The sequence below is a fragment of the Dermacentor albipictus genome, chromosome 10, assembly GCF_038994185.2.
Source record: "Dermacentor albipictus isolate Rhodes 1998 colony chromosome 10, USDA_Dalb.pri_finalv2, whole genome shotgun sequence".
Lineage (NCBI taxonomy): Eukaryota > Metazoa > Arthropoda > Arachnida > Ixodida > Ixodidae > Dermacentor > Dermacentor albipictus.
This window is the reverse complement of record NC_091830.1, coordinates 61,015,430-61,043,118: the sequence shown is the minus strand read 5'-3', so window position 1 is coordinate 61,043,118 and position 27,689 is coordinate 61,015,430. Positions and strand designations below refer to the sequence as shown.

The 27,689-nt window shown below is 46.5% G+C and overlaps 2 protein-coding genes across 3 annotated transcripts in view; both read right to left on the bottom strand.

Moving 5' to 3' along the window:
* The window catches only part of LOC135912109 (anoctamin-5-like), a 70,471-nt gene extending 60,637 nt beyond the window's left edge, over window positions 1-9,834 (bottom strand). Inside the window, exons 1-4 of the mRNA XM_065444493.2 lie at window positions 9,694-9,834; window positions 6,874-6,959; window positions 3,505-3,762; window positions 1,755-1,853 (exon numbers count right to left, since the gene is read on the bottom strand). Of these exons, the coding sequence (XP_065300565.1) occupies window positions 1,755-1,853; window positions 3,505-3,762; window positions 6,874-6,959; window positions 9,694-9,763 (513 nt within the window). The 5' untranslated portion in view covers window positions 9,764-9,834. The remainder of the gene's footprint in view (window positions 1-1,754; window positions 1,854-3,504; window positions 3,763-6,873; window positions 6,960-9,693) is intronic.
* Window positions 9,835-23,725: 13,891 nt separating this feature from the next.
* LOC135912085 (uncharacterized) overlaps window positions 23,726-27,689 on the bottom strand; it is a 36,605-nt gene continuing 32,641 nt past the window's right edge. For both annotated transcript variants that reach the window (XM_065444464.2, XM_070528128.1), the window contains exons 2-3: window positions 26,404-27,683; window positions 23,726-24,269 (exon numbers count right to left, since the gene is read on the bottom strand). In XM_065444464.2, the coding sequence (XP_065300536.1) occupies window positions 23,906-24,269; window positions 26,404-27,683 (1,644 nt within the window). In that variant the 3' untranslated portion in view covers window positions 23,726-23,905. The remainder of the gene's footprint in view (window positions 24,270-26,403; window positions 27,684-27,689) is intronic.

The following is a 27,689-nucleotide window of genomic DNA, read 5'->3' as shown; positions in this document are numbered from 1 at the left end:
ATATAAAAGTAGCTAAACGTCGACAAAAACAAACAAAGCACTATATACAAACTGAATATCTGAGATCGTTTTCTATGCACCACTGTATCACTCTATGACGAAGAAAACGGCAGCCGAAGATTCCGCTGTAATTCCTTAACTTGAACAGCCCACGCCCGAACAGACGAGTTTACGTATGCCCCAGGTGACATTCCTCTATGCCGTTTTGTCAATGAGCCAACAGTGACGTCGCAAGGAAGGTACCATTTTCCACAACAGGTCGCACTACTCCGATCGTTCATTTTCGTCATTTCCTCGCTTACAAAGGCTCTGCTCTCCCTACGAATGACGAATTCATTATTACAGAAGCCTAGTCTTTTAATCTATTTCGACCAATTATTTACCTTTAGTGTCATTTTAACAGCACAAAGAAAACAGATCGACTACTCTACGCAGCGGCGAACACTTGGGCCTGTTACTAAGCCTCTCGAATATCTATAGAACTTGGATGGACGAAGAAAAAGGAAAATAGACTTTCTGTCTCACCTTCAGTTCTTAGTCACTCGCCTATCTGCACCAAAAAAACAAAACTTTAAGACGTTACATAGAGCACACAGCTCGAGACAAAGTACGCGCATTATTACTGTATGATCTGTGCTCTGCCATTGCTTAGCTTTCTTTTTCCTCTTTTTCTTGGCACATCCTTTTCGCTGGACACATCCAAATGAAATTTACAACCGCGTTTTCTCTTCTATTGAGAAAAGGCATAAGTGCCCTCGGTTAGGAAAAATTGCCAAGCACCAGAAGTACTGTTGTTGTTGTTGTGGTTGTTCCATATCGGTCATACATTAAACGCAGCATCACATGTTCTGTAACTGCTAGCTGCAGCTCAACTCCATGTCTGTCTTCTTCAACGTCCCATACTTCACGCTGCGTATAATAACTATTCACTTAACCCAACTTGCTCGACACTCACCCTCATTTCTACTGATTTACTCATTGACCTGACTGTATTACTGGCCTGAATTTAGTCATTAACTTGAACATTCAGGCAATCTTTCTACTATGTAGACGATACTATAGTTACAAGTGACAGGTCCATCTATACCTTCACTAGCAAATTGACCACTACTCTTGGGAATATTCACGACTGCTCCGACGTTATTGCATTAATAATTAGCTCAAAGAAAGCACAGTTTGACAGTTCGTTGTTTTCTACTTGTGTCAGAACTCTCGTTCATCTACCCCTGTCACTCACAGAAAAATTTCCACAGCAACCTCAGTACTCCTCAGAGCATATTTCTGGGAGTTGTTCTTGATGGCAACATCAAATATTCCCTTCCCAATTCTCATATAGAACGGCGGATAGTTGTCGGTATCAGAATATTAAAGCCGTTATACCGCTTTCGAAGCTCGACATGCAAGCGATGGCCTAAAGGATGAAGCAAGGACGAGTACCGCCCTTTACTTTCCCTTATATATATATTTTTAGTAGCTGCTGAGAGAAACGCTGTATAGAAAAGCTGACGAGGGGGTGGTTTCCGGACAGCAGTATAGCCTTTTTTTAAGTACTTGGCAATTTACATATCGAAGAATTCTTGTAAATAACTTGAGTTGGTGGTGCTCCTCACGGTTCAAGAAATGCTTTATTTTCAAGTATACTGTGTTTAAAGTTTGGCTTCCGCGCGGACATGCTTGACGCGGCAGTTCCTTCGGCTAGCGTGGACGCGTCTTTAGAGGCAGTGAGTCTATGAATCATCAACAGCCTTGCCTACCTTGATGGGCATGCGAAGGTGCAGCTTCTCCGCGTAACTTATAAGCACCTCCCATGGGGCGTGGACCTTGAGGAAGTTGGTCTTGCCGTTACGGGATGCCTGCATAGAGCGACGCAAGAACGAATCAATCACGCGCTTTCTAGTTCATTTTATTGCGTCAGCAATTATACGTACACTCCAAGCGAATTTTTGCCGTCATCGGCGCCGTCGTCGTCACCGTGAGGTTACATATACCGTGTGTCCCACATAATTTGAGCCATGAATTTAAAATGAAGGGTGTGTTGGAAGCGAATGGAACCGAATGCACACTATTCGCAATAGCCTATAGTAACTCAGACAATCTTTTGTTTCCCCATAGCTCACTAAATTATTAAGTTTTGTAACCCAACTTTTTAATTATTTGCTGAGCACTCCAAGTACGATACGTAGATTTGTAGAGCACTTTCCGAAACCACCGATCCAATCATTTCCTTTACGATACATCTCACGTAGTCCTTTTGTCGGGTTGCAAAGAAAGACCACGAAATATGAAAAAAGCCGCGTGATGGAACGCTTGCGTAGTGATATCGTGCTGCTCTAATGCATGATTTAGGTGAACAAGGTCTGCTCCGGTTGGATGACGGCGAAAGTGCATGCTGTTGGCCGAGTGCTGCCTATGAGATAAAGAACGCCCTGCCGCTTCCTCGTCGCCAGTCACGATTTCAACGAGCTTAGGATATCTAACGTACACGTAAATCGCGGTGCAGGGAAATTTCTTGGATTGTGCTGATATCGGAATGCGGCCGCCGTGGTCGGCAAATCGTGTCGGTGACTCCTGCTTAGGTGCGGAACGCCAAGGACACTGAGCTCTCACAATCTGCACGTCCAACTTTACATGGGAGGTTAGCGTTATTATATTTTACGCTGGTCCCGTGCCTAAATTTTAGGATCCACACAAGGAACACGCCTTTGCATTCATGGATACCATTTGAAGTCGAAAGAATTGAAACTATAAACGTTATAGTTTTCTCATCTTGGCACTAGTTGCTTCCCTGACAGATTATCATCGCAACGAATATAGCCTCATTTATGTCCACTGCACGCCGATGACTGCTCCCAGCCATTTCCAATTATGCATGTCGTTTTTCTAATTGCGCCAACTAGCATTTCGCCATCGCTGTATATTACTTTGGACGTTATCACATTGCGCGATACCGCCGCATTGCATTGCAGTTTGCTTTCTACTCGGTAACAGAGTGGCTTCGCCGCCTCAGAGTGGCCCAAAACGCGAACATGGCGGAATCTGACAATGTCTGGTATATGCAGAAAGAATTGACGTTTATTATTGGCCCCAACTGCCCAGGCCTTAACTAGTTGGTCTGATTCAAGAATTTGCTGGGTGATGTCGACCATAGATTTCTAGAGCTGCGGCTTAGCACCACATCGGGGAGCAATCCACTATTCCAAGGAGTTTGGTTGAAGGGTCGCGGGTATCTTGTTGACATATTGTGTTTACATGTGTTGCATCTCTGGTCATTCTCAGAAAGTGTGTACGATATTGGGTTATGTTTTAAGTTTCTAGCACTTGGGTATACCTTGCAGTCTATAGAAATAGTGCTTATAGTCCTCTGTGAAGTGTGTACTGATTTTTGTTAACCTTATGATCAGCGCCTCGGGATTGTGTCTCCCTTCACTTCCCTTGACATAAATTCGGTTGCTCTAATAGATCACCGATCACCGGTTCTAGTCATTGGCGAATCAGAAAGCGTACCACGGCATCCTCGAGTTCCAGTTCCAGTCCTTCTTTGAGCAGGTTCTTTTCGAAGGTGACACGACGGTTTTCCAGCACGGGGTCATCGAGCTTCTCATAGGCGAGCACAAAATCGATGCTTCGCTTGCCGTCACGGAAGTATACGGTGTTCAATGAATCGTCGTGATTCGGCGCGACCGTAGCTGCGACTTCGGCTGCGGCTTCAGACGCCAACGTGGCGGAAGCTGAGGTGAAGGCACCGGTTCCATTCGTCGAGCTCTGAAGAACAAGTTAGCATTGATTGTGATGCACGAGGAAATATCTATAACTCAACGCCACTTGACTTATTCACTGAATAAGTGACTGCTTGGCTAGTTGGTTGATTGATAGTGTCTGCCACAGCATAGGCGCTATCGAGGGGCATAAGAGGGGTTGGCTGCGGGAATATGAACCCTCTCTAAGTTTTTGTGTGTTTATTTACACTTACTTATTCGGACGACGATCATCATAGCTGCAGCAGCCCATTTTATGTCCACTGCAAGACGAAGACCTCTCGCTGCGATCTCCAATTACCCGTGTCTTGTGCCAACTGATTCCAACTAGCGCCTGCAAATCTCTTAATTTCATCACCCCAACTAGTCTTCTGCCATCCTAGACTGCACTTCCCTTCCCTTGGCACCCATTCTGCAACCCCAATGGTCCACCAGTTATCTAACCTACGCATTACATAAAATGCCCAGCTCCATTTCTTTCTCTTAGTGTCAACTAGGATTTCGGCTATCCCCGTTTGGTCTCTGATCCACACCACTCTCTTCCTGTCTGTTAAGGTTACGCCTAACATTCTTCGTTCCATCGCTCTTTGCGCGGCCCTTAACTTGTTCTCCAGCTTCTTTGTCAGTCTCCAAGTTTCTGCCCCATATGTTAGCACCGGTATAATGCACTGATTGTACACCTTCCTTTTCAATGATAATGGTAAGCTTCGAGGGAGGAGCTGACAATGTCTGCCGTATGTGCTCCAACCATTGTTATTCATTGGCGAGTTTGCTTCTCAGCATCAGGGTTCCCTGTCACTAATTGACCTAGGTAAACGTACTCCTTACAGAGGTTGACTGGCGATCGTGAACTCTTGTTCCCTTGCCCGGCTATTCATTATAATCTTCGTCTTCTGCATAATAATCTTCAACCCCACTTTTAAACTGTCTATGTTAAGGTCCTCAATCATTTATTGTACCTCGTCTGCAGTGTTGCTCAGTAGAACAATGCCATCTGTACAATGAAGGTTTCTGAGATATTCGTTGTCGATCCTTACTCCTAAGCCTTCGCAGTTTAATGGCTTCAATAATTCTTCCGTGCACGCAGTGAATAGCATTGGAGAGGTTGTGTCTCCTTGCCTGGCCCCTTTCTTTAAAGGTATCTTCCTACTTTTCTTGTGGAGAATTAAAGTAGCTGTGGAATCTCTGTAGACATTTGCTAAGAGATTTACGTAAGCCTCTTGTACTCCATGATTATGTCGTGCCTCTATGACGGCCGGTATCTCTACTGAATCAAATGCCTTTTCATAATCAATGAAAGCAATATAGAGAGATTGACTGTACTCTGCAGAGTTAGCGATTACGAAATGGATGACATGGATGTGATCCATTGTAGAGCATCCCTTCCTGAAGCCTGCCTTGGTTGAATGAAGTCACGTGTTGTCCTTATTCTACTTGAAATGATCTTGGTGAATATTTTAAACAATACTAAAATTTATCTAATGGGCCTATAATTTTTCAGTTTTCTAACGTCTCATTTTTAATGGATTAGTATAATTTTGGCATTCTTCCAGTTCTCTGGAACCCTTGAAGTTGTGAGACATTTCGTTTAAAAAGCCGCAAGCTTTCCAAGCATGATATCTTAGTTGAATTATGGCGTTATGGCGTTTTACGTGCCAACACCACGATCTGATTAGAGGCACATCGTAGTGGGGGATTCCGGATATTCAGACCACCTGGGGTTCTTTAACGTGCAGGTAAATCTAAGTACAAGGGTGTTTTCGCATTTCGCCCCGTCAAAATGCCGCCGCTATGGCCGGGACTCGATCCCGCGACCTCGTGTTTAGCAGCCCAGCACCATCGCTACTAAGCAACCACGGCGCGTCCAAGCATGATATCTTCTCTATCTATGATAATAGACTGTTATTCCATATTCTCCTGCCGCTTTTCTTCGTTTCATGTCTTGCAAGGCCCTTCTAACTTCGCCGCTAGTTATAGAATGAGCCTCTAATTTGTTCTTTACGTAATGGAGGTATCGTGGATGCTCTGGGTATTCTACAGGTCAATATAGAATTATTCTTCTGCTTTTACTCTATCTTCGAAATTGCTGATGATATTACCGTGCTTATCTTTCAGTGCATACATCTTGGCTTGTCCTACGCAAAGTTTTCTTCTTACTGATTTCATGCTGCGTCCATATTTTACTTCTTCAGCAGTTTTTCTTATGTTATAATTTCGAATATCCCTTCTTTTCTACTTCTTGATCAGTTTTGAGGATTCCGCGAATCTTGTCTGACCACTTGAGTCGGACACTTTATTTCTTTGCCGTTTCTTTATTAGGTCCTTGGTTACTTGGGAGAGCTTGCCTGCTGGTTGCATTGCCTCCTACTGCAATTGCTGCTTCTAAAGCCAGCATAGTAAGAGTTTCATTCACTGCCTATTACGTCATTATCACAAGGCTGCATAATTGTTTGCAAATTATAGCCTGAATTTGTATGTTTTTGCCCTTACTGTCTCTAGGTTGGCCTGTTTCTTCTTGATCAATTTTACTCTTCCTATCTTCAAATTCAGGTGAATCCTAAACCTCCCTAACCTATGGTCACTGCACTTTACCGTACCTAACACTTCTACCGACCCTACCCTACCCTTTATCCTGGCTACATAACAAATTCAAACAACAAGCCTTAGCTGAAAAAAGTATGATAAGATTTCTCGCAAATATGGCAACTCGTATTTAAAAAGCCCCGTACACAGCTCCAGTATTTTTATATACCGACGAATATATGTCATCTGACATGGTCCTGCTGCTGTGCCTATATCGAATTGGATTGTCGACAATGGCCGTTCGTCACGCAGGCCTGAACGTGAGAGTCAATCTGTCAGTCAGTCAATCAGTCAATCAGGCGGTGAATCATTGACGAATTATTCATGTCCTCACCGCAGATCTCAACACACAGCTCGCCAGATGCGATATATTTGATGATAAAATAATTGGCATTAGGAAACGATCGTGATTTTTCTCATCGGAACTGTCGGAACTGCTCTTTTCTTGTTGGCAGTGAGCCCAATTTGCTAGTGGTATAGGGTTTCGTCCTGACCTGTCTGTGCTTGGGAAAAGTGCGGTGACTAAGAAGCTCACCTGCCCTGCATTTCTCGCGGCGTTATCAGCCACGCTGGGACCAAGGTCTGACGCAGACGTGCCTGCGTGGTTATCCGTCTGCTTGACTGTGAAAAAAAAGGCAGGCCATATTACACCGATTGTTTCGTACCATCGCAAGGATACAACCGGTTACAATGAAAGCAAATCGCAGGAAGTTCTCAGCAGCACATTCCAATGCTATCCAGTTATGTGTACAGTAATTCGTAGTAGTTTAGGCTCCAATGTAACACGAGTACTGTCAAATACAAAAAAGGCATGTTAAAGGGAGTTGCCTATGCGTAGGTCCCCGGTGTTTGGCCTCTCTTCGTCGCCGTCGCCTGTCTTGCCATGTAGAAGCTGTCGCTTAATAAACAAAAATAAAAATTACGCATCCGATGGTCAGCGTCGAAGCCCTTCCCACAGCGCAGCTACCTGACGCGTTACGTATTTCATTGAGCCTGTTTCTTTCTTTATTGCGGGCTTATTTGCAGCTCAAAACACACAGGACGCAGGCATAAGAAAACTATGTACAAATAACGAACATTTTTGTAACCTACGTGAATTGGAGCTTTCATAAACCGGTTGCATAAATGTCATATAACCATTAATTTTCTGCAACACCTGTTGCGTACCGATTGTGTATCTGCTTGTCAAATCTGCGGACAGGCCGATATCAATTATGTAATTGCAACGTGTCCCCTAAATTAAGGAATTAATGAATAATTAGCAAATTTCGGTTATTGCCCAAATGCTGGTGTTCGGCACCGCTACGGCACTTGATCAGCAAAAAGTACATTATGTAGATATCAGGTTCCTTTAATGTTCTAGGATGGTCGGTGGAGAAACATGGTAGAAGAAGGCTTTTTTTCCTTTCTTGAGATTATCGGCAAGGTGCCTTTAACAATCTGAGACTGCCTGCTGTGCGGCAAATTTGGGCTCATTTTTATTCCTTTGCAGATTTCGTTCTTACATTCCAGGTTCTCTGTGGCTATACATTGGGAAAGCGAAAGCCGTTAAAATAAATATTCAACTACAAAAGCTGCGCCTTCTACTCTGCAGCTTCCGTCATGGCTCTCTAAAGCACTGTAGCTTTGTGCTGCAAAAAATGTAAACCATAATCTCACAGCATTCTTTATACTCGAGGGACGGTACAGAAGGGTATGTGGTTTCTAAGCTTCCGCAATTTTCCTTCAGCTCTATAGCAATATGTCTCCAACCCTAAATCAAGGCGTGTGCGAATACTTGACAGTCGCAATACCGATTGAATTGTAACTGCCGCTCTGTTCTATAGTTTCCTGCTCGAAATTATTTAGTGTTTGCCTCTGTTAAATCATAAGGAATAACAACATCACGGGAGTCTGGCGGAGACAAAGGCCAACGCAAACGTCGTCGCTTTGGAATGACTTTGCTGCAGGACAGCTGCATATACTTGAGACAGGCACGTATTTTTTCGCTCATCGCACAGTGCAGCCAAGAAGTTGTTCATGGGCTGTATGACGTGAAATTATTGACGTGAAATTATGACGTGAAATTCCAATCTCCTGACCTCTTATTTACGTAACAGCCGACACAAGCACCGGGCGGTGACCTGCAGCGTCGTTAGGACAGGCCATTGAAATGCTCTGCTCGTTTACAGGTCACTTTTGTCTGTTTTAAAGCGAATAGCATCGCCTTACTTGACCGCTTTCTCTTATCTTATTGGCTCAAAAGAGGCGAGGAACGTGCAGAAGTGGAGAGGGTTTAAGTGGGGACGGGCTAGCGCAGTGATAGTAGATAACCGGAGGAAGAAAGGTGGCGCCAGCGTCCGCGATCGGCCTCTTCTTCTTGCTTAGCTTTCGGTGCCGTGTACGTACTAAAAGATTACGACAACGTTATATTGGCATGCAAAATAAAAAATAAATATATGCGAATATATTCATTCTCCCTGGCAGCTCCGAGCACCAAGTGTGCCAGAGCGATCGGTGAGCAGCCATCTTCTATTCATTTCGGAACGGGGCAGTCTCCGGCTACTACAAAAATAAAATCAGCTTTTTTCGGCCTAATAATGATCCTTTACTGCGTACACGTCCCTTTGACGCGGTGAATTTTGGCGGTTTAGTGACGTTGAGTGACGGACACGTGAAGTGGGCGCAGCCCGAAAACGCTTGACCATTTGCAGAGGGCTAATGGTTAAAAGAGGCGAAGAATCGGAAATAAATATTTTATCTTTTGTTCGATTTAATCATGCATAATCAGTGTGTATACTTCATATCAAATGATCAGCTTTGACGGCTTTCCTGATGTTGCGTGACAGACAAGCGAAGTGCGAGTGACCCAAAAAAAGCTTCTGACCAATCTTGGAGGCCTGACTGCAGAAATGGAACAGAAAGGCTTGGAACAGCTTTACGTCACAGCACCCCATAATTTAGAAGCGCTCCTGTTCATTCACTTGAAAAGGGCATTGCAGTCATCAAATAAAAAACTGTAAACAATCCTTTGTTTTTTAACATGACCAATTCCACTCAAACTTTACCACTTCATGTTTAGATTCGAGACTCAATATTCGGTTCGACGTGCGAAAGTTGTTTTTCTGAAATACTCTGACTTGATACGATTGGGGCATTTTAGTAATCGATCACCCCCTGCCTAAATTTGCCTTAGGATATGTTATTCCTGGGTTCAGCAGCGCAGCGTTACGTCTTTCTAGACGGAAACGAATGAGGGTTGCGCAAGACACGGAGCTAAGCACCTCGGCGAGCTTAACCAGTCGCCGCTACCGCGATCATGCTCCGCAGTCGGGGTTGGTATTCCAGCACCGTACTCGCATTGCGTAAGACGTACCAGTGGGCGCATTCACGTCGCTCGCAGGTCGCTTTCCTGGACGGAAGGAAACGCTCAAGTCATCGTCCATGGTGCCCTCTTGTTCTCGAGTCCGGCCTATGCCACTTATCCACTACCGGGAACTGCCGAAGAAGAAGCGGGCTACGCAAGAGGAAAAAAAAAAGAATGTTGAATTAAGGAGGAATGACGGTGGTGTCGACATTGGTATACTGACTAGAAATGGGTATTGTTAGCAGCACAAGACGTAACATATAATTTATGATATGCCGAGTTTCATACCTCGACATTCAGATTTGAACGCGATAACCTTAACACACAACCAATATTCTGATTTGATATGATTGGGTATTTTAGTAATCGATCGCCTTTCTGAAACTTAAATAAAGTTTCAGAAAGTTTAGCAAGGCAATTACTAAGTGATTAACCATACACAAATGAATTTTTACTATAACAACATTGCATTCTTTTTTTTCGTTAGGCATGTATATTCTCCGCGGTCAGAAACGAAAAGTAAAAAAGTTTTTTCTAACTTTTCTCGATGTGGAACGGTGTTGGGGCTTATTGGCGTTAAGGAGGATTGTCTAACGTAGAGAGCGGCAGAGATGCAAGCCTCATGCTCTGCACTCTAGACTTCCATTGCTGCGCAGGTCAAGAACAGAAGAGATGGGATGCTGATGATGATAATGATGCTGGTACGATAAACGCTGCTCGTTAATGCAGCTGCGTATTTGAAACCTTGAGTTTAGTCCCGCGTGATGCAGCGCTTATATCACGACCCGTACTGCTTGTGTAGTACCTTTCGGGCTGACCCCAATGGCTCGAAAGAAAAAAAAGTCCTGCGGAAGTGGTCCCAGAGTTTGTGGCTGCCAGAAAAGCGGCTGAAGCCCGTCTACCTGTAGGTTGGGCAGACGCGAAATACGTGTGTTCCAGTGTACCTGGTACGTTGCAGCGGTGGCAACCTGGGGCGGTCTCGTGATGGACGAGATGCGCATAGCATCACGCGAATGTCACATCAAGACCTCTTATGTGCACCAAACTCCCGTTAGAAGCGTTTCACATCAGGTTGCATGCGAAACGTCCCTTCAGTTTGGACTCGTGCAGACGAAGGTGCTGACGGTGTGGTTGCTCCCAGTGAGCAGATGCGAAGCTCCGTATGACACGAGCAACTACAAAATTTTTACTGAAGTCTCGAAAAAAGCGACTAACTAGAGCAGAAGTGGGGCATACTAAAGTACGAAGGTTCTCAAAAGACAAAGAAGGCTGATGACATTAGCCCTCTCACCTAAACTTGGTTTCTTGGCTTATTCTCTGCAGTGAGGTACATCTCATAGTGGACAATGATCATCGTTATCATCCACATCTTCATTATCATCATCGCTGAACCATAGCCTATTTAAGTGGGCGCCTAGCCAGGCATACTTGTGTGTGAATGAAATGGCCGACAGCCAGGCCAACGTGCCTTATTCCTTACACAGTCATGGCTGAACAGGTAGTTCTACGCACTCTAGGATATCGTCAATGAGCAACACGAAAGCCTTCAACGACAGCCACATGTTGAGCGCTGTGACATGTCAATCGAAGACTGCGCTATTACTCATTGCCAAGCTTTCGCAATTACAGAATGTAAGCACGCAAATGTGTGTGCTCAAGCTTTCTATAACTGACAGCAGTGCCTGACCACACAGCTTAGCCAGTACAGGAAGCATATCTTGCAGGCAGCGACCATTCTTCCAGCAGACGCGAGAAGTTCTGAAACGAATTTCTCCCGGCATTCATCTCCTATTGGTGCTCTGAAGTCACGTGACAAATTGCCTGGAAAAACTGCCTGCAGGTGTGACAAAGAGCCTGCAGGTGTGCTTTACCCTAATCTAATGTAACCATCAAAGAGCCAGTAGGAGTTAAGGGGGGGGGGAGAAATTCGTTTCAGAAATGTTTCCGGCTGCCACGAGAATAGACGTTGCGTGTCTTGTAGGATACATTACGCGTTGAGTTTTCATGTTCATCTGCAAGCGTACAACTGTGTGTGCCGTGCATGTGTACAAGACGTGGTGGCCAAGGCAAATACATTGTGCGTCCTAGTTGGCTCCGCGCCTTCGACAAGGCAGGGCAAGTCGTCACGCATCAAGTGCAAGCACATCATCAAACTGGCCCGCGTTTGTTCTTGTTCAGATCGCTGTGTAATTTCTGTAGTCTCCCAAAATGGCTGGCCTCTGCAGAACACGCAAGCACGCTCAGGAACTGAAATTTAAATGCACGTTAAAGAGCCCCAGTAGATCGAATTAAATCAATCTGGAATCCCCCGCTGTGGCACGTGACACAGCTTCCATGCTACTTTGATATTGAAGCAGCGCACTTACATATGACACGCGCACGTGCACACAGAAAGGACATACAAAGGCACTGTGTGTGTCCCTTCTATGTGTACGTGTACATGTCAGTTGTAAGTGCGCTGCCTCAATGTCATGGCTCAACAACTAACCCATCAATATCTTTTAAGCATGTTACTTTGGAACGTTAAACACCGTAATTCTGTGAGAATTTCTTCTCCCATACTTTTACGGAAAGACAAACAAGCTATACTCCCAGCTAAGCTGCTACAGAAGGGTTGAGATTTCTCTTGGTTTATCACCATGCAGCACGATAGCGTCAACTCTCTAAATCTGATGCCAAGCCAGGAAATAAAGGCAGCAACCGAGAGTGGTTCGTGCTACCAAAACTGTCAACACTGCGCCGATTTCGATGCTCCTGACTTGATGCGGAACAATACAACCGTTTTGCAGACATGAACGGGGTCGGGGCACGTGTTTCTTTAACGGTCCATTACAGTTTTCCATTCTTCATTTGTTATCATGAGTGCTGTCGCAGCCGGTCAAAGTGGGTTCGAATGGATGATTCAGTAAAGACCGTGGTGGATATTCGATTGATACTCTTCATTTTGGCAGGGTAGTCACGATTGCTTTAAGATCACTGTGATACACACTAAGTGGTTCGACTGCCACCCTAGAAAGGTTCTTGATCAGAATCAAATCAATGCACGTTTGGTGATGCGTGGTAGGTACCATGGTGTAAGAGTAACAGTACAGGCCAAACTCTTCCACCATGCATTGCATGAATCATTTCTTCTCTGACTTAGAAATGTCCACGTTCAAGTCTCCGTTGATGATCACAGGCGCGGTATCATCTTTTCTAACCCACTGGAAATCACGTGTTCATATATTCCTTGACGTTGGACTTGGAAATAGCGGGCGAGATGTACACCATCGAGATCACGATTCCTTGTTCCGTTTGTATAGCACAAACATCCGCACAGTCGGTGAGGTTTCTGTTCATCCCTAGATAGAACGGTGGCGGTTGAATGTCGTTCATTACGTATTGAGCAACACCTGCAGCGGACCACTCCGCCCGGCAATGCCACACGACTCAGGTGTAGCCGTTGAGCTGGACGAACGGGTCTGACCACGTTTCCGAAAGACACAGGACGGGTATCTCGTTTAGGATTGCATCGCGATTGAGATCTTCCGCATTCAGATTCACTGAACGAATGTTCGATGCCGCAACTGCAATCGTATGCGGTTCCTGCGGTAGTGCTTGGCAAGTCTTGGTTATCGTAGGCGGGTAGTGATTTTCCAAACGCTTGAACTCGTCTTGTAGAGCTCTGTCCCAGTTTTCGTCTTCATCGTGAAACGTGTGATTGCCTTTCGCACACATGAGGAGGAGACGGTTCACATCTGTGCATCGGCTCAGAGCCTCGTACACAGAGCCTTCTTTGGTTCCCACGTGTGACAAGAATGGTTCAAGGGCGCGTTACAGGTTCCCGAGCCCACAGGGGTATGTGCCATTGAGCTTGCACCCTTTCTGCACTATCACCAGGATCGGCCCACATAATAATTTTTTCTGTTGCCGGACGCCGAAAAATCGAGGGAAGGCTAGTCATATACAGCTTTCGCTGTAACTCTACTTGCATGGCCACTGGGAACCAAACGTCTCAGCAAATCTCGATTCTTGCTGCGTGATCTCGACGGACGAATTGACGTGTTGGGTCACCATTGAGCAAAGGTACTGGCCTCAGAGAACGTTTGCTTGACAAAGCTGGCTGTGTGACGTAATGCTCTCTACTAGCGTTTTCGTTCCTCCATGGCTAGAACACCGTGCGAGGGATTTTGAGCGCCACGCTAAACCTTGTCAGTGCTACCCATCCGGGTAAAACCGCCGCTTTCGTTTACAAGTACTTATAAGTATTGGTGTTTACAACACACCAATGCTGTGGTGTATGCTACAATGCAATGGTGTATGCTGCTCGCATTACCGCCGAACATGTTCGTGACGTGACTTCTGTCGGACTTCTTTTGCAATGCTTTAGTGTCACTGCAGTTTTTATTGTAATGTCCTAAGATACACCAACTAAGTACACGTAGTTTAAGGCATGTACACTGAGTTCCTCCGGGGGGGTGCTGGCGTCTTTTGTTGCCTGGCTGCCGCCTTCAGCCGGTTTTCTTCTTTTAGCTGGGCAGCGTCCATGTGGACAACTGCACAATATGGCGTGGTGTGCGGGTGTGCATTGCAAACATGCACTGCACCGATTTTAAGATTATGTCTAGTATGATCTCCGACCAGTCTGCTTTGCCCGCTTGCCCTTTCTTGCTTACATCTACCTTCGACCGCGGGAGAGCTAGCAATTTTTTTAAATCTCATGACAGCATCTGAAGTTTCACTTACGCCCCCCTGGAAACCATTGAAAGTGGTCTGGGCCCTGTTACGTCTCAATAGAGCGATCATCATTTCTTGGACGCTTCCCACGAGGCCGTTCTTTCATCAGATGGCGACGATGCCCGGCATAGGCTGTGACGTGCAAATAAAGGAGCTCACATTGAGGCGACAGCTGTCGTCCTTCATGGAACCGCTAATTGGCACGAAGACCCTCTACCTGACTTTGACAAGCTGAACTAATTGATGAAAGGGGCCAACGCCGAGGATTGGTGTGGGAACAGCGTCGACTAGAGCTTCTCAGATTGTGACGTGCTTGCCTCGAATGCGGGTTCGAGGATGCACTACAGGAGGCGCAGTCCGGCGGAACAGTGTGACAACATGGTAGGGATATTGCGAGCGGTTCGACGATTGTGATTCTTAGAGCTGCAGCCATCAGATTCCTTAGTCTCGCCTTCTAGGGAAGGTGACTGCGTTAACAGAGGACTCCTCTGGTGCACTGAAGGTGGGCTGACTTATCCTGATGTGAACTGAGACGTTTAATGTGCTTCTACAGGAAGTGGGCTTTCGAATGATGATGATGTTGATGATGGGAGTTTATTGGCGCGAAGTCCAGAAGTGACCAAAGAGCGCCATGACTACGATAATAGACTGCGATTGGTAAATGAATAATGATCATCTTATTCATTCATTCATTGATCACAGGCTTACAAAATATTCCGTGGAAAAAGCGAAATGTATTCTTATTAAAACTAGAGAACAATACATGACATGTGCTATGGAGAAACGGTGTACTACGAAGAGGGGGTGTAGTAAAATATTTCGCTACAGGAAGCATTAGTGCTTCACTAAGGCCCACGAACACAAGGGCCCGGAGGCTTGTCCAATATATCAGCCTCTCCTCAGATGTTGTGTGGCGAATATCGTATCTGGAGCCAGTGTGGATAATGTAACATAAACCCTTTTTCTTCATTCATACTACCGGACGTACTCAGCAATGTACTTGAAGGATGCATGTCCTAAACGCGACCCCGAGCTGCAATAGCCCAAAGCAGTGAAGCATATAAATAGCGAATGGGTCTTGCATGGCGTCAACAAATTCAACAAAAGACGTAGACTTCCCACAAACCCTTAGCTACAACCACGGAAGCAAGAACCCTTCCTCTAACCCCGTCTCTAACCTGATTCGCGATTGTGCACTTTTAGTCAGTATAAGACAGCGTACTCCTCTTTAGGGACGCCAAAGAAAGGGGACGCCAAAGAAAGAAAGAAAGGGGACGCCAAAGACTTGAAAAATTATAGACCGATCAGCTTACTGTCCGTTGCCTACAAACTATTTACTAAGGTAATCGCAAATAGAATCAGGAACACCTTAGACTTCTGTCAAGCAAAGGACCAGGCAGGATTCCGTAAAGGCTACTCAACAATAGATCATATTGACACTATCAATCAGGTGATAGAGAAATGTGCGGAATATAACCGACCCTTACATATAGCTTTCATTGATTACGAGAAAGCGTTTGATTCTGTCGAAACCTCAGCAGTCATGGAGGCATTACGGAATCAGGGTGTAAACGGGTGTAGGGTGTAGACCCTTTTTAATAACACTGAAAGATTGCTATAGCTGCTCCACAGCCACAGTAGTCCTACACAATGGAGCAACAAAATCCCAATAAAGATATGCATCAGGCACGGAGGGACGATTTCTCCAATGATATTCACAACGTGTTTAGAGGACGTATTCAGAAACCTGAATTCGGAAGAATTTGGGTTAGGAAGTAATGGAGAATACCTTAGTAACTTGCGATTCGCTGATGGTATTGCGTTGCTTAGTAACTCAGGTGGTCAATTGCAATGCATGCTCACTGACCTGAAGAGGCAAAGCCGAAGGGGGTGTCTAAAAATTAATCTGCAGAAAACTAAAGTAATCTTGAACGGTCTCGGAAGAGAACAGCAATTTACAATAGGCAACGAGGCACTGGAAGTTGTAAGGGAATACATCTACTTAGGGCAGGTAGTGACGGCAGATCCGGATCATGAGACAGAAATAATCAGAAGAATAAGAATGGGCTGGGGTGTGTTTGGCAGGCATTCTCAGATCATGAACAGCAGGTTGCCATTATCCCTCAAGAGGAAAGTGTATAATAGCTGCGTCTTACCAGTACTCACCTACGTGGCAGAAACCTGGCGGCTTACGAAAAGGGTTCTACTCAAATTGAGGACGACGCAACGAGCTATGGAAAGAAGAATGATAGGTGTAACGTTAAGGGATAAGAAAAGAGCAGATTGGGTGAGGGAACAAACGCGAGTTAATGACATCTTAGTTGAAATCAAGAAAAAGAAATGGGCATGGGCAGGACATGTAATGAGGAGGGAGGATAACCGATGGTCATTAAGGGTTACGGACTGGATCCCAAGGGAAGGGAAGCGCAGCAGGGGGCGGCAGAAAGTTAGGTGGGCGGATGAGATTAAGAAGTTTGCAGGGACGGCATGGCCCCAATTAGTACATGACCGGGGTTGTTGGAGAAGTATGGGAGAGGCCTTTGCCCTGCAGTGGGCGTAACCAGGCTGATGATGATGATGATGATGACTCCTCTTTACTAATCATGGTAACGTAACTAAAGATTTTACTTGATTTTGTTTGATTTATAAGCGAATCCAACCACAAAGGACGAATTTGACAACGTGCAGGAATTGATATCAACATTTCTAGATTGACACCAGGTAACGGTAAGGATCTTACTGTAAGAACTCTAGTGCGCTCTGTGTCCTTGCTGACGAGCCGCTCCATTTCCGGATGTTGCTCCTCATCACGAACGCCATGCGACTCGCAATCACCGGCGCATCCGCGAGCAGAGGATTGGCGGTACCGGCGCTCAGCCAGGCATACGCAGGCGCAGTCACGCAGTGCGTCCTCGGGTTCTCGAACAGCATTCGTTCTGCCGCAGATTCTAGGAAACGCGTCCCGAGGCAGTCATTCCCCGTCGCTGCTTCTCATCTTTTGTGTCGTCCTCGAACCTTGTCAAGCGGAAGATGTTGCGCACGAAACCACTGTTGTTCGACGTGGGCACGCCCATTTCCGGCAGGACGAGGTCACCCTGACGCATGAGGGTCATGCTGCGCAATAGATTCTCGAAGTTCGCGGTGTCCTTTCCGGTTACCACGAGCTGTCGAAGCGGCTCGTAACTCACGAAGCTCCGCCGGGTCACCTCGAAGATGGAGCGCAGTTGGCGGTCCTTGTCGGGGCTCGTAAGGGCCGCGACGTAAGTGGGCCGCCACAACTGCTCGTTTCCGCCGAGGTGTAACTGGCAGACGTCTGCGCTACCCAGCGGGGGCGAGTTCAACTCTGCGTCTCCGGGTCTCTGCGTCTCCGGGTACAAAGCGCGACGACGATCAGTGCGTGACACAGCGACAGAGCCTGATTCGCAACGTTTCAAAGGTGTGCTATGTCGGCGAACAGCTCCGCCTTGGAGTACACAATTGGAAAGTCCGTGGTGTCGATGTCGATAAAGAACTCGAGTAATATGGCCTTGAACTGCTCAGCTTCCACGCCTCCGAAGGCCATGGCAACCTCGGCCCACGCGATTACGTCCCGTGGAGAATCAAGTTCAGAAACGACATGCTGCCACGCGGTTATCTGCTCGTTTGTGCAATTTGCGCCCAAGTACGCATTCACCGAGGGCAAAACGGTGGCATTGCACAGGTCGTCCCAAATAGGCCCGAATGCAGCGACTCGTAGCAGGTTCCTTGTGAAGTAGATGTCACCGTCGTCATAGTTAACGGTGAAGTAGAAACGGAGATCGTACCGGGCCTGGACTTCCATGGCAAAGCGCAGAAGTTGGGCGTGGCTGATTCTCTTCGTAGTGTTGGCGATTTCAAAGGCGGCGGCCAGGGTGCCTCTCAGTCGCAGATCTGGCTGCCATATCTCCGTAACACACGATGTGTAGAACGTCTGAAGTGCTGCAGTGGCTTTCACACCGTAGTTCGAGGTGCCCGTAATGGTGTGTGCATCGATGTCCCACTGCGAAGAGGGAGGCGTGCTATTGTGAGTCTTTAAAGACAATCTGCAATTAATAGCTTGCACTATTAGCAGATTCAATGAGCAGTAATGATAAGCATATGTGGTGTATGGCAGAGATTAAGAGGATGATGGGACGACATCAAATTGGGTGGGATTTGTTTTAGCATCACAGATTACAATGTAATATGTGGCAAGGTAAAGGAAATCCTTTTAAGGGAAGCAACAAATTTGGTGTGGTTTTTCAGCAGAGAAACCCTGCGCTCGTGTGGTGTTTTCGCCTCGATCCGGAGAGGAGTAAATGGTGAGCTCAGACTAAGCCCTTTATTTGGGCGTGGACATTAGTTAGACTAATCACGACGATGGATTGGCTATGCGTGGAAAGGCAGCTTTCGTTTCACTTACTCAGAGCAACTCGAGTACCAGGTGACTAGTTAGGCTGAATGAAATTAGGCTATCTTTATTAAAAACTGAAAATGGTAAAGCTAACCGGAGGAAATTAACAAAAATAAAATGTTTAAGAATTCAAGACAATCTCTTTGTAGCAATTATAAAATCCTCCACGGTTGAGCAAATATCCCTGTGGCACTGTCCAAGAGAGGAGGCTCCTAGAGAAAGGATATTTTTAATTGAAAAGCTCAAACCAAGCTGTGTAAATCTTGATTCTAGATTTTTTGTTAAAGAAGTGAAACGGCGGCTGAATATGAAAAAATGATCTATTGTTTCATCTACTCCACAGACTGGGCACAGAGGGGAGGGCACCAGACCAGCCCTGTGACGGTAGAAGTTTAATTTTTGTATTCGACAACGTAATCGGGTAAAGATCACTTCAGTTTTTTTGGTGTGAAAGGAATTTTTAGGCCAAAGGAATAGGAGGTGCCATAGATTCTTCTTCTCCTTCTTCTTCTTCTTCTGTACTCTCTGAACTTATCTTTTTTCCCCCTTTGTTGATGGCTCACACCCACTATGGAGAATGGGCGTACATGTGGATGGAAATCGAAGGTGTCTACTACTGCCTAGAAAACGACTAATTTATGTAAGAGGAATCTAACTAATCATGTGTAATATAAAGTGCCGGAAGCGTAACTAGTAAACTGCTCAGGAACAATGAAAATTCGTCATTGCCTTAACAAGCATCCTTGTGACAAATTCCAAGTGAGAAGGCTCCAACATAAATAAATTAAGGAACTTAAAAATCTATCCAATTTGTAAAAACGTTGCTTATGTGATTTTTTCCATGCATGGTGCGAACAGGCGACAGAAAAGGACAAATGCATAACTGCCTCATCTTCTCCATAATATGGCCACATCGCGGTAAGAGCAGCCTAGCCCTGTGCTGATAAAAGTTTAACGCATTTATTTGGCACCTTAAGCTTGCGGAATTCATTTCTTTCGTTTTAAAAGGTCTCTGCGAGAAGGGAATCGCAGGTGGCAATACTATGCAAAACTATCTAAATGTAGGTTCAAAAATCGAGCGTAAGTGCATATCTCGTGAATGAAGCGGCAGTTACGTACGTTTACGCGGGAACTACCGAGACAATAGAGTCACTAAGGGTCGCTCTTGCCGGGCTATGCGCCATTTGATTCATAAATAAACATTCCTTGATGGTTTGGGCCCACATGAGTCTTGTCAATTTTAAACGAGCAGGTACCAGACAATGGAAAGTATGTAAAGTGTGAGGAACACTGTTTGCCGTGGGTAAAGAACATGACAATAAACGAACTGGTAATTTGACAGATGGTGAGATTGATTAACGTAATATTTGAAGGCTTAACGTTAATACCAACAAACTCGAGAGAATTTCTTGTTTGATGTCACAAATTCTGAGCGGCAGACGAGGGGAGGACATTCTACTGCACACGTATCTAAATACTAAATATATAAATACAAACAAAAAATTTACTCGCCATCCCGACCCTGCGAAAGTGGATGTCCGGCAAAACTACCAATACAATTGCTGATAGCTTGCCTCAGTGGTCTAAAGATTTCGATCCTTCCTGTATCAGCTTTCATAACTGCTGCTAGGTTCAGCAGACGCGCAGTTATGCAAGACTCTTTGAACCTATCATTAACAACTTTAACTGATTAGCGGCACTACCTATTTAGCAGAAACTTCTGCCGCAACACAAAAACTGGAGTCCTCCTTACAAAGTTTAGATGTCCAATAGCAACATTGAACTATTATCTGCATTGATCTGGTCTGACGGCCTCCTCCTAGTGCTCTTAATGCAATTAGCAAGAGGCAATGCAATACTTCTTCCTGTCATGTCGCCGTTTATTCATCATTAACAAAACATACTTTAGAAAGGCAATTTCTTGATGCTGGATTGAATATAACGATTATTGATATTATATCTATCGGAGCTTCTTCTCTGGTACACTATCATAGGACTGTTGTTTCAGCTGTTGTAAGCTATATAATTTAATCAGCACGGTTCCCTCGTTAAATTCTTAAACTTTATCTGACTTCATCCTTTCAGCTATTCAAAATTTTGAATAGGGCTTCTTTTTAGATTCCTTTAATCTTTTTATTAAGTCACCCCATTCTTCGCTAATCCCCACCATTGGGTATGAGCTACTTGTAGATTCAGAGAAACAAATTAACAATTGCTGAGGATGAGGTGGGCATGAAATGCTTTATTGCTTTAGACTAACGGTACTAATGGTAGTTTAGAATAATGGTAGTAAAGAGAGAAGGGGCAATTTTGACAGCGCGCCACCACTGGTCATATTGCCTTGTTTTTGCCTTTAACTCTCCTGGTACTCACGTTGCTCCTCAGGAGTCCAAACAATACGTTGCCTACCCGTAGCGGTGCTGCAACAGCAATAAAATTATTTGCTAGGCTGATCCTTCTATATTCGAAATACCGGTGGCATCGCTCCCCCCATCGCGTGCCTCCATTTCTAGTTATCATCAATTCTGTGGTTCAGATGCTTGTTTTCTGCTTGTCCTTTATTGAAACGAATGCTGATTTGCACGTTGTATGCGTCATTCAAATGAATGCCCACTTTTCGCTTCACTTGGCTAAGTGCGCCGTCTTCTTCACCTCTGCCGCGGGTCAACTCGGTATTGCACAGCCTCCTGGATCGGCCGACATTTTTGCCCGTGGACATCGATACGAAAAAATGCTGACCAACGAGAGGCTAACAGCTTCGCTGTAAACGTTACAAAGCTGTATCACATTGGTGCGTTACCACTATGGGCGAAGGGCCAAGAATGAACTCATGGGCAGGAAAGGCCCCTCCCAAAAAGGCGTAATGCGTCTGCTGCAATTTATAGATCTGGCCCTTCGAGAAAGACTTGATAATGTATCACGGCCTGCATTTACCAAATTTGTCTGAGACACAGTGATTATGAAGCACTTTGGAGTATTTGCGGCATCAGTGCCTTGCGTACGCCTCCTTGTTGTTCTTCCAGTGGATGCGTTAAGGTTGTCTAAATGTTTGTTCGGTGCTCGAATAGTTGTAAACGCCAGAACTAACATGGATCCTAGTGAAACCAAATGTACTTTAGTCTAACGTCGCCGTTACCCCAAAGACATTAGTGGCATGGTCCATCGCTCGAGTGCGGGGGTTATATGGGCGGCGTAGTGGCGCTCCTGATTGGATTTCTGGTTTCCATTGGTCCTGCAGGTTATGTATTGTGTTTTCTTGGCGTGTTTTTGTGCGATGTCAACTATACGGACACTTGAGGTGCTTTCACGGCATCGAACTGTGATACCCGTACTGAGAGCGCACGGACGGTCATCGTGCTAATTTCTGGAGGCCACGTTACTTGTGGCGAGTGCAAGGCTTAGAGCGAGGTCTCTCGACGCCAAGGTGAGTTGAGGTGAGAGCCTTTGTGCCTTGTTTTATGAGCGCGTTAAGTCTTCAGAGGCGTGGTACACACATCGGTATGTGCTCGTGTGCCACCAGTGAGAGACGCCTGCGATGCCGCAGGTGGCGCTCCGCATCATTTCGGTGTTGTCTGAATCACGGCGCTGTTTATTGCCTCGCCCGGTGTGAAGTGCTCGCGTACTGTGCAGTGCAAACAGCACCTCTGGCGATTCAGTTTTGCGAGCCAGCGTTGTGAGACAGCTGGCACTTGTCAGGACGCTGTTTCTGTTGGACAGCAGCATATGCCTCTGTTTTCAGTTTATTTGCTTAAATACCCCTCTGTTAGAGGTTCTAATAAGGCGCGGGGGAGGGGGCGTTACATGTTTCTGTTTTATCGAAGTGAAAGATCTACTAGCCTCTGAAAAAAAATTCTCTCAGGCCTGCGCAGCACACGCATCACAGTCACAACGTAAGCTGGCGAACCTCTATAGGAGCACCATTTTCGGCAGCACGCACTGCAGGGTCTTCGCGGCGAAGTCTCTTCGCGTCGTTTTCCCCGGAACGATCTGAGCTGTCCGCCCAGCGTCGAAGGTGAGCTGAGGCTTGTCCGGCTCTGCAGACAGCGGTCTGCTTAGCCCGATGTTGCCTGGTTGCGGCCGCGCGCGTAGCTCTACGATTCGCTTCTTCAGCAGCGGTTCGTACTTTGCGAGGAGGCGCTATAACGCGTAACAAAGGTGTCCAAACAACGTGGCGCACATTGCGCATGCCTTGAGCCGTGGCACGATGGGGTGCTGTTCCTGAGGATGAAGTTAATGATGGTTTATTCTAATCCCCTTCGACACGGGTCGTCACAAATAGTCGTCTAGCCTGCTTGATTTAACCAGGTCCAGCTACATGCAGCATGCAACTGCTATAGACAAATGCTGCATGTCGGGGCAGCTGGTGGAATATAACGAAACTGCAATGCAAATTTCGTAGGCATCGATGCTACGTGGCACGCGTGTCACATCGCATGTCAAATGGCACGATACGACCCTAATGATGACTATGATGGTTCAAGGGCATTCCTTTTGAAACGGGATGTGACGAACAGTCATCTAGTGTGCTTTAAATAATTAGGCTGAAATACCATGGTTGTTTTTATATGTATCAATAGTTATACATCTCCATAATCTTCTTCTTCTTACTCATAACTACTCTATCTACGTTATAACGCTACCCGCGTAACTGCTACATGTCCTGCCGTCTGGTGTAATATGCAACTGCAATGCAATGGCCGCACGTACAGACGCTACAGGGCGCGCATATCACATCGCAAGGAAAGTTGCATGATACGATGCTAATGAAGATGATGATGTAATGGCGACCCCTTTGAAACGCGGCGGCGGCTTAGTTGCCTAGCCAGGTTGATTTGACAAGTGGCATGATGCAGTGCTAACGATAGTGATGATGATCACTTATTGGCATATCCTCTGTAACGCGGCGCTAACATGGTCAGCTATAGCCAACATGATTTATTCAGGTGCAATATGTATTTTTTGTAGCATTCTTGTATATATATGAAAAATACTATCACGATGTTTGTAACGTTGCGTGGTGCCAGCTAGAAGAAGCGCCTTGTGCCAGTCCTAAAAAAGGACGTTGACGAACAAGGCACCAGTGACACTTGGACGTCAGAAATCGGCGCGCGTCGTGGCAAAGTCGGAGCAGCCGCTCTCGTTCCCGACGTTCCTCATCGGCTGGCATTGGAACGCGATGGAGAAGTCTGTGCTGTGCCTGATAGCCCCGTTCACCAAATCACGACTGCCGTCTACGCTGCATCGAAAGTAGGCGTAACGGGCGTAGAAGAACTGCGCCTCGGACATGCGTTCAAGGCACCAGGCGAGTTTCATTCGAAACCACTCGGTCCTTGCGGGATCCCCGCCGGCATAGCTCGCGGCGGCGACAATCGCAGCTATCCGCAGGCCCATGGTAAGTGTAAACAGGTCCTCTTCGTCATGGTACACGGAAAGGCTCTCCGACTGCTGCACGCAATCCCTACGTCGAAGACAGAGGTGATAGGGGACAGCAGGGAAAAAATCCAATGTTTAGCAAATCTATTTTAATCTAAGCAAGGTAACTTAGTCGAAATTGCGCATTCATATGTGTAAAGGTAACCAACGCGACTTAGCAAATGGTGACAGCAGCGCGGAAGGTTTTGGTTATTTTTATGCGGTCGCATTCTACAGCACGTTACCGGAATTCAGGGATGCGAGTACGTAATACGATTCCTCCTGCGAGTGTCGTGCCTAAAGGATGAAGAAAATGAAACAATCGGAACTAGTGGAAACAAGTGACGAGCAAATCATCGTCCGGATAGGCTAGCGCGAGTGCTGACGTCATCGATTGAGCGGTAAGGTGAAATGAAGAAGGCTGCACTCATTGGGGAGGAGAGCAGCCTATCTTCGTGCCGTCGGTATAGAGGGCGTGGTGTGAGTGACGATGTCACTAATGTTGAATTCCAATGGCGGAGTCGGAGCAGCCGACGGACTCTGCGAGCGAGCACTCGACTCTAGCGCAGAGCAACGCCTCCAAATCCGCGAGTGGAACACAACCTGCGCCGCCGGACCAAGGCGGAAGCGGAACTTGTATCGCCGAGTTACCCAGAATACCTTGCATGTTGTCATTTCCTGCCGTTCTTTGCTGCCAGCACCGCCGCACCGGTCACTTGTCTTTGCAGCGCCGTTCACCAGTTGTTTTTTTTAAGTGCGGAATGATTACCTCGCCAAGTGTGCAGTAGCTTTTGCTTCCTCGCCAGTCGTGACCGGTGGCGCCTCTCAGCAGACAAACGTGGTAAAGCAATACGTCACGCAGAGTTCCGGTCCACTCCGCCGATTTTGGCGGAGCATCTTTTTCTGCTCCACGGAGTGACTCCTGCTCTGAATCCACTCTGACTCTCTCATTGGAACACTTTACTGCCGCCCTCACTCTGTCATTGGAATTCAACATAAGTATAAGGCACAGTGGAGAGAGTGGGCGAGCATTCGTGCACATGAAGTGATCAGACGAAACGTTCATTTGAGGGATCACCAGCCGTTTGTGCGCAGGCGCGAGAAAGAGCGGGCGCTTGAAAGAAAATCAGGGGGCTTTTCCTTTTCCCTAAGCGTGCCGGCATTGCGGACTGCGATCGAGTGGGGTCGAGCCAGCATGGGAGGGCAAACAGGAGATATAATTCTGAACACGGAGTAAGCGCTGATGTGAAATGCCAGCAGTACACCTCCCGTATTGAAGGGATAGGAATAGGAGGGTGTAGCGTAGACCCAGTTAGAGGTCGCTACACATGAACGTGCATGGCTTCGGTGTCATGTTGCGGAAGTCCTTCGTATACATTCGCTGTTTCTAACAGCTTTGGCTGAGGTTGCAACAGTTTGCGCGAGGGACGCTACAACCGACGAAATCGCAGCCGATGCCGATGAAATCGCTGACTGTGCGTAGGATTCACGGAGCAGTGTCGGCAGCAAGAAGCACACAGCGGCAGCGCTGCGAACCCATGCAGCGAGCCAGCTTCATACACATTAACGCATATATATAACCGAAGAAAACGTTTCATAATTTGAATCTATGTTTTTGCTTGCATCCGCTACACTTCATATTTCCTTGATGGCTCAAATTGAAGTATTTCTTTAAACAAATTCATTTTTTTAATGCGAGGGTAAATGCCTCAGGGCAAACAGGGGTATGGGATGGGGCTGAATAACAAATTCAATTAGGTGAAGGAACTACGTCGGTCAAGTTTTCCGCTCAATTTATTCGTTTTTTTGTTTTTGTTTTTTGTGCCGTGACAGCATCTTAAGTTTCGCCTACGCCGTGCTGGAAACTGCTGAAAGTGGTGCGGTCCCAAAGAACTCAAACATTACTAATGAGTGGCCCTTGCATGGTATCGACACAGTCAAAAAAAACACGCTGACCCCCACAACCGCTTTTCTACAACGACCCGAGCAAAAACTCTCCGGTCTCTAACATGGTTCGCGACTGGCCATTTTGATGAATTCCGCAGTGTTCTATACTTGTAGCAATATAAGAGGGGGTTATAAGTTATAAGCAAATCCAACAATAAAAGACGAATTCGACAAAATGCAGGAATTCATATCAGTATTTCTAGGTTGACGCCAGGTAACGGAAAGGAACTTACTGAAAGGACTGTAGCGCGATCTGTGTCCTTGAAGACCACCCATCCCATTGGCGGACGCTGCTCCACATCAAGGACGCCATGCGGCTCGCCATCACCGGCGCATCCGCGAGTAGAGGATTGGCGGTACCGGAGCTCAGCCAGGCATACGCAGGCGCAGTCACGTAGAGTGTCCTCGGGTTCACGAACAGCATTCGTTCTGGCGTATATTCTAGCCAAGCCTCCGCGAGCACGGGCAGCCCTCGTCGCTGCTTCTCAAATATTGTGTCGTGTTCGAACCTTGTTAAACGAAAAATGTTGCGCACGAAACCACTGTTATTCAACACGGGCGCGTTCATTTCCCGCAGGACGAGGTCACCCGGAAGCATGAGGGTCATGCTGCGCATTAGATTCTCGAAGTTCGCTGTGTCGTTTCCGGTTGCCACGAGCTCTCGAAGCGGCTCGTAACCGATGAAACTCCGGCGTGTGGCCTCAAAGATTGAGCTCAGTTGGCGGTCCTTCTCGGGGCTCGTGAGGGCCGCGACGTAAGTGGCGCGCAACAACTGGACGCTTCTGCGGAGGTGAAGCAGGCAGGCTTCTCCGCTACGCAGAGTGGGCGACTTTAAGTCTGGGCCATCGGTGACGATCCCGTCCAATGCAGAAAGTGCGACCATCATCAGTGCGTGACATAGCGATAGGGGCTGATTCGCGACATTCCAAAGACGTGCTACGTCGGCGAACAGCTCCGCCTTGGAGTACACAATTGCAAATTTATTGATGTCGACGTCGATAAAGAACTCGAGTAATATGGCTTTCAACTGCTCAGCTTCCATGCCTCCGAAGGCCATGGTGACCTCGGCCCATGCGACTTCATCCCGTGGAGAGTCGTCTTCCGAAAACAGATTCTCCCACGCGGTGATTTGCTTGTTTGTGCAGTTTGCGTCCAAGTACGCGTTGACTGAGGAAAGAACGGTGGCATTGCAAGCGTCGTCGCAAATATGCTCGAATTCAGAGAGCCTGGCCAAGTTCCTTATGAAGTAGGTGACACCTTCGTCGAGGTAAACGTCGAAGTAGAAAAAAAGATTGTACCGGGTCTGCACTTCCAGGGCGAAGCGTAGAAGTTGGGCGTGGCTCATTCTCTTCGAGATGCTGGCGATGTCAAAAACGGCCGTCAGGGTGTCTCTCAGTCGAAGATGTGGCTGCCATATCTCCTTGATGCACGATGTGTAGAACGCCTGAAGTGTTGCAGCGGCTTTCACACCGTAGTTCGAGGTGCCCGTAATGATGTGGGCATTGATGTTCCACTGCGA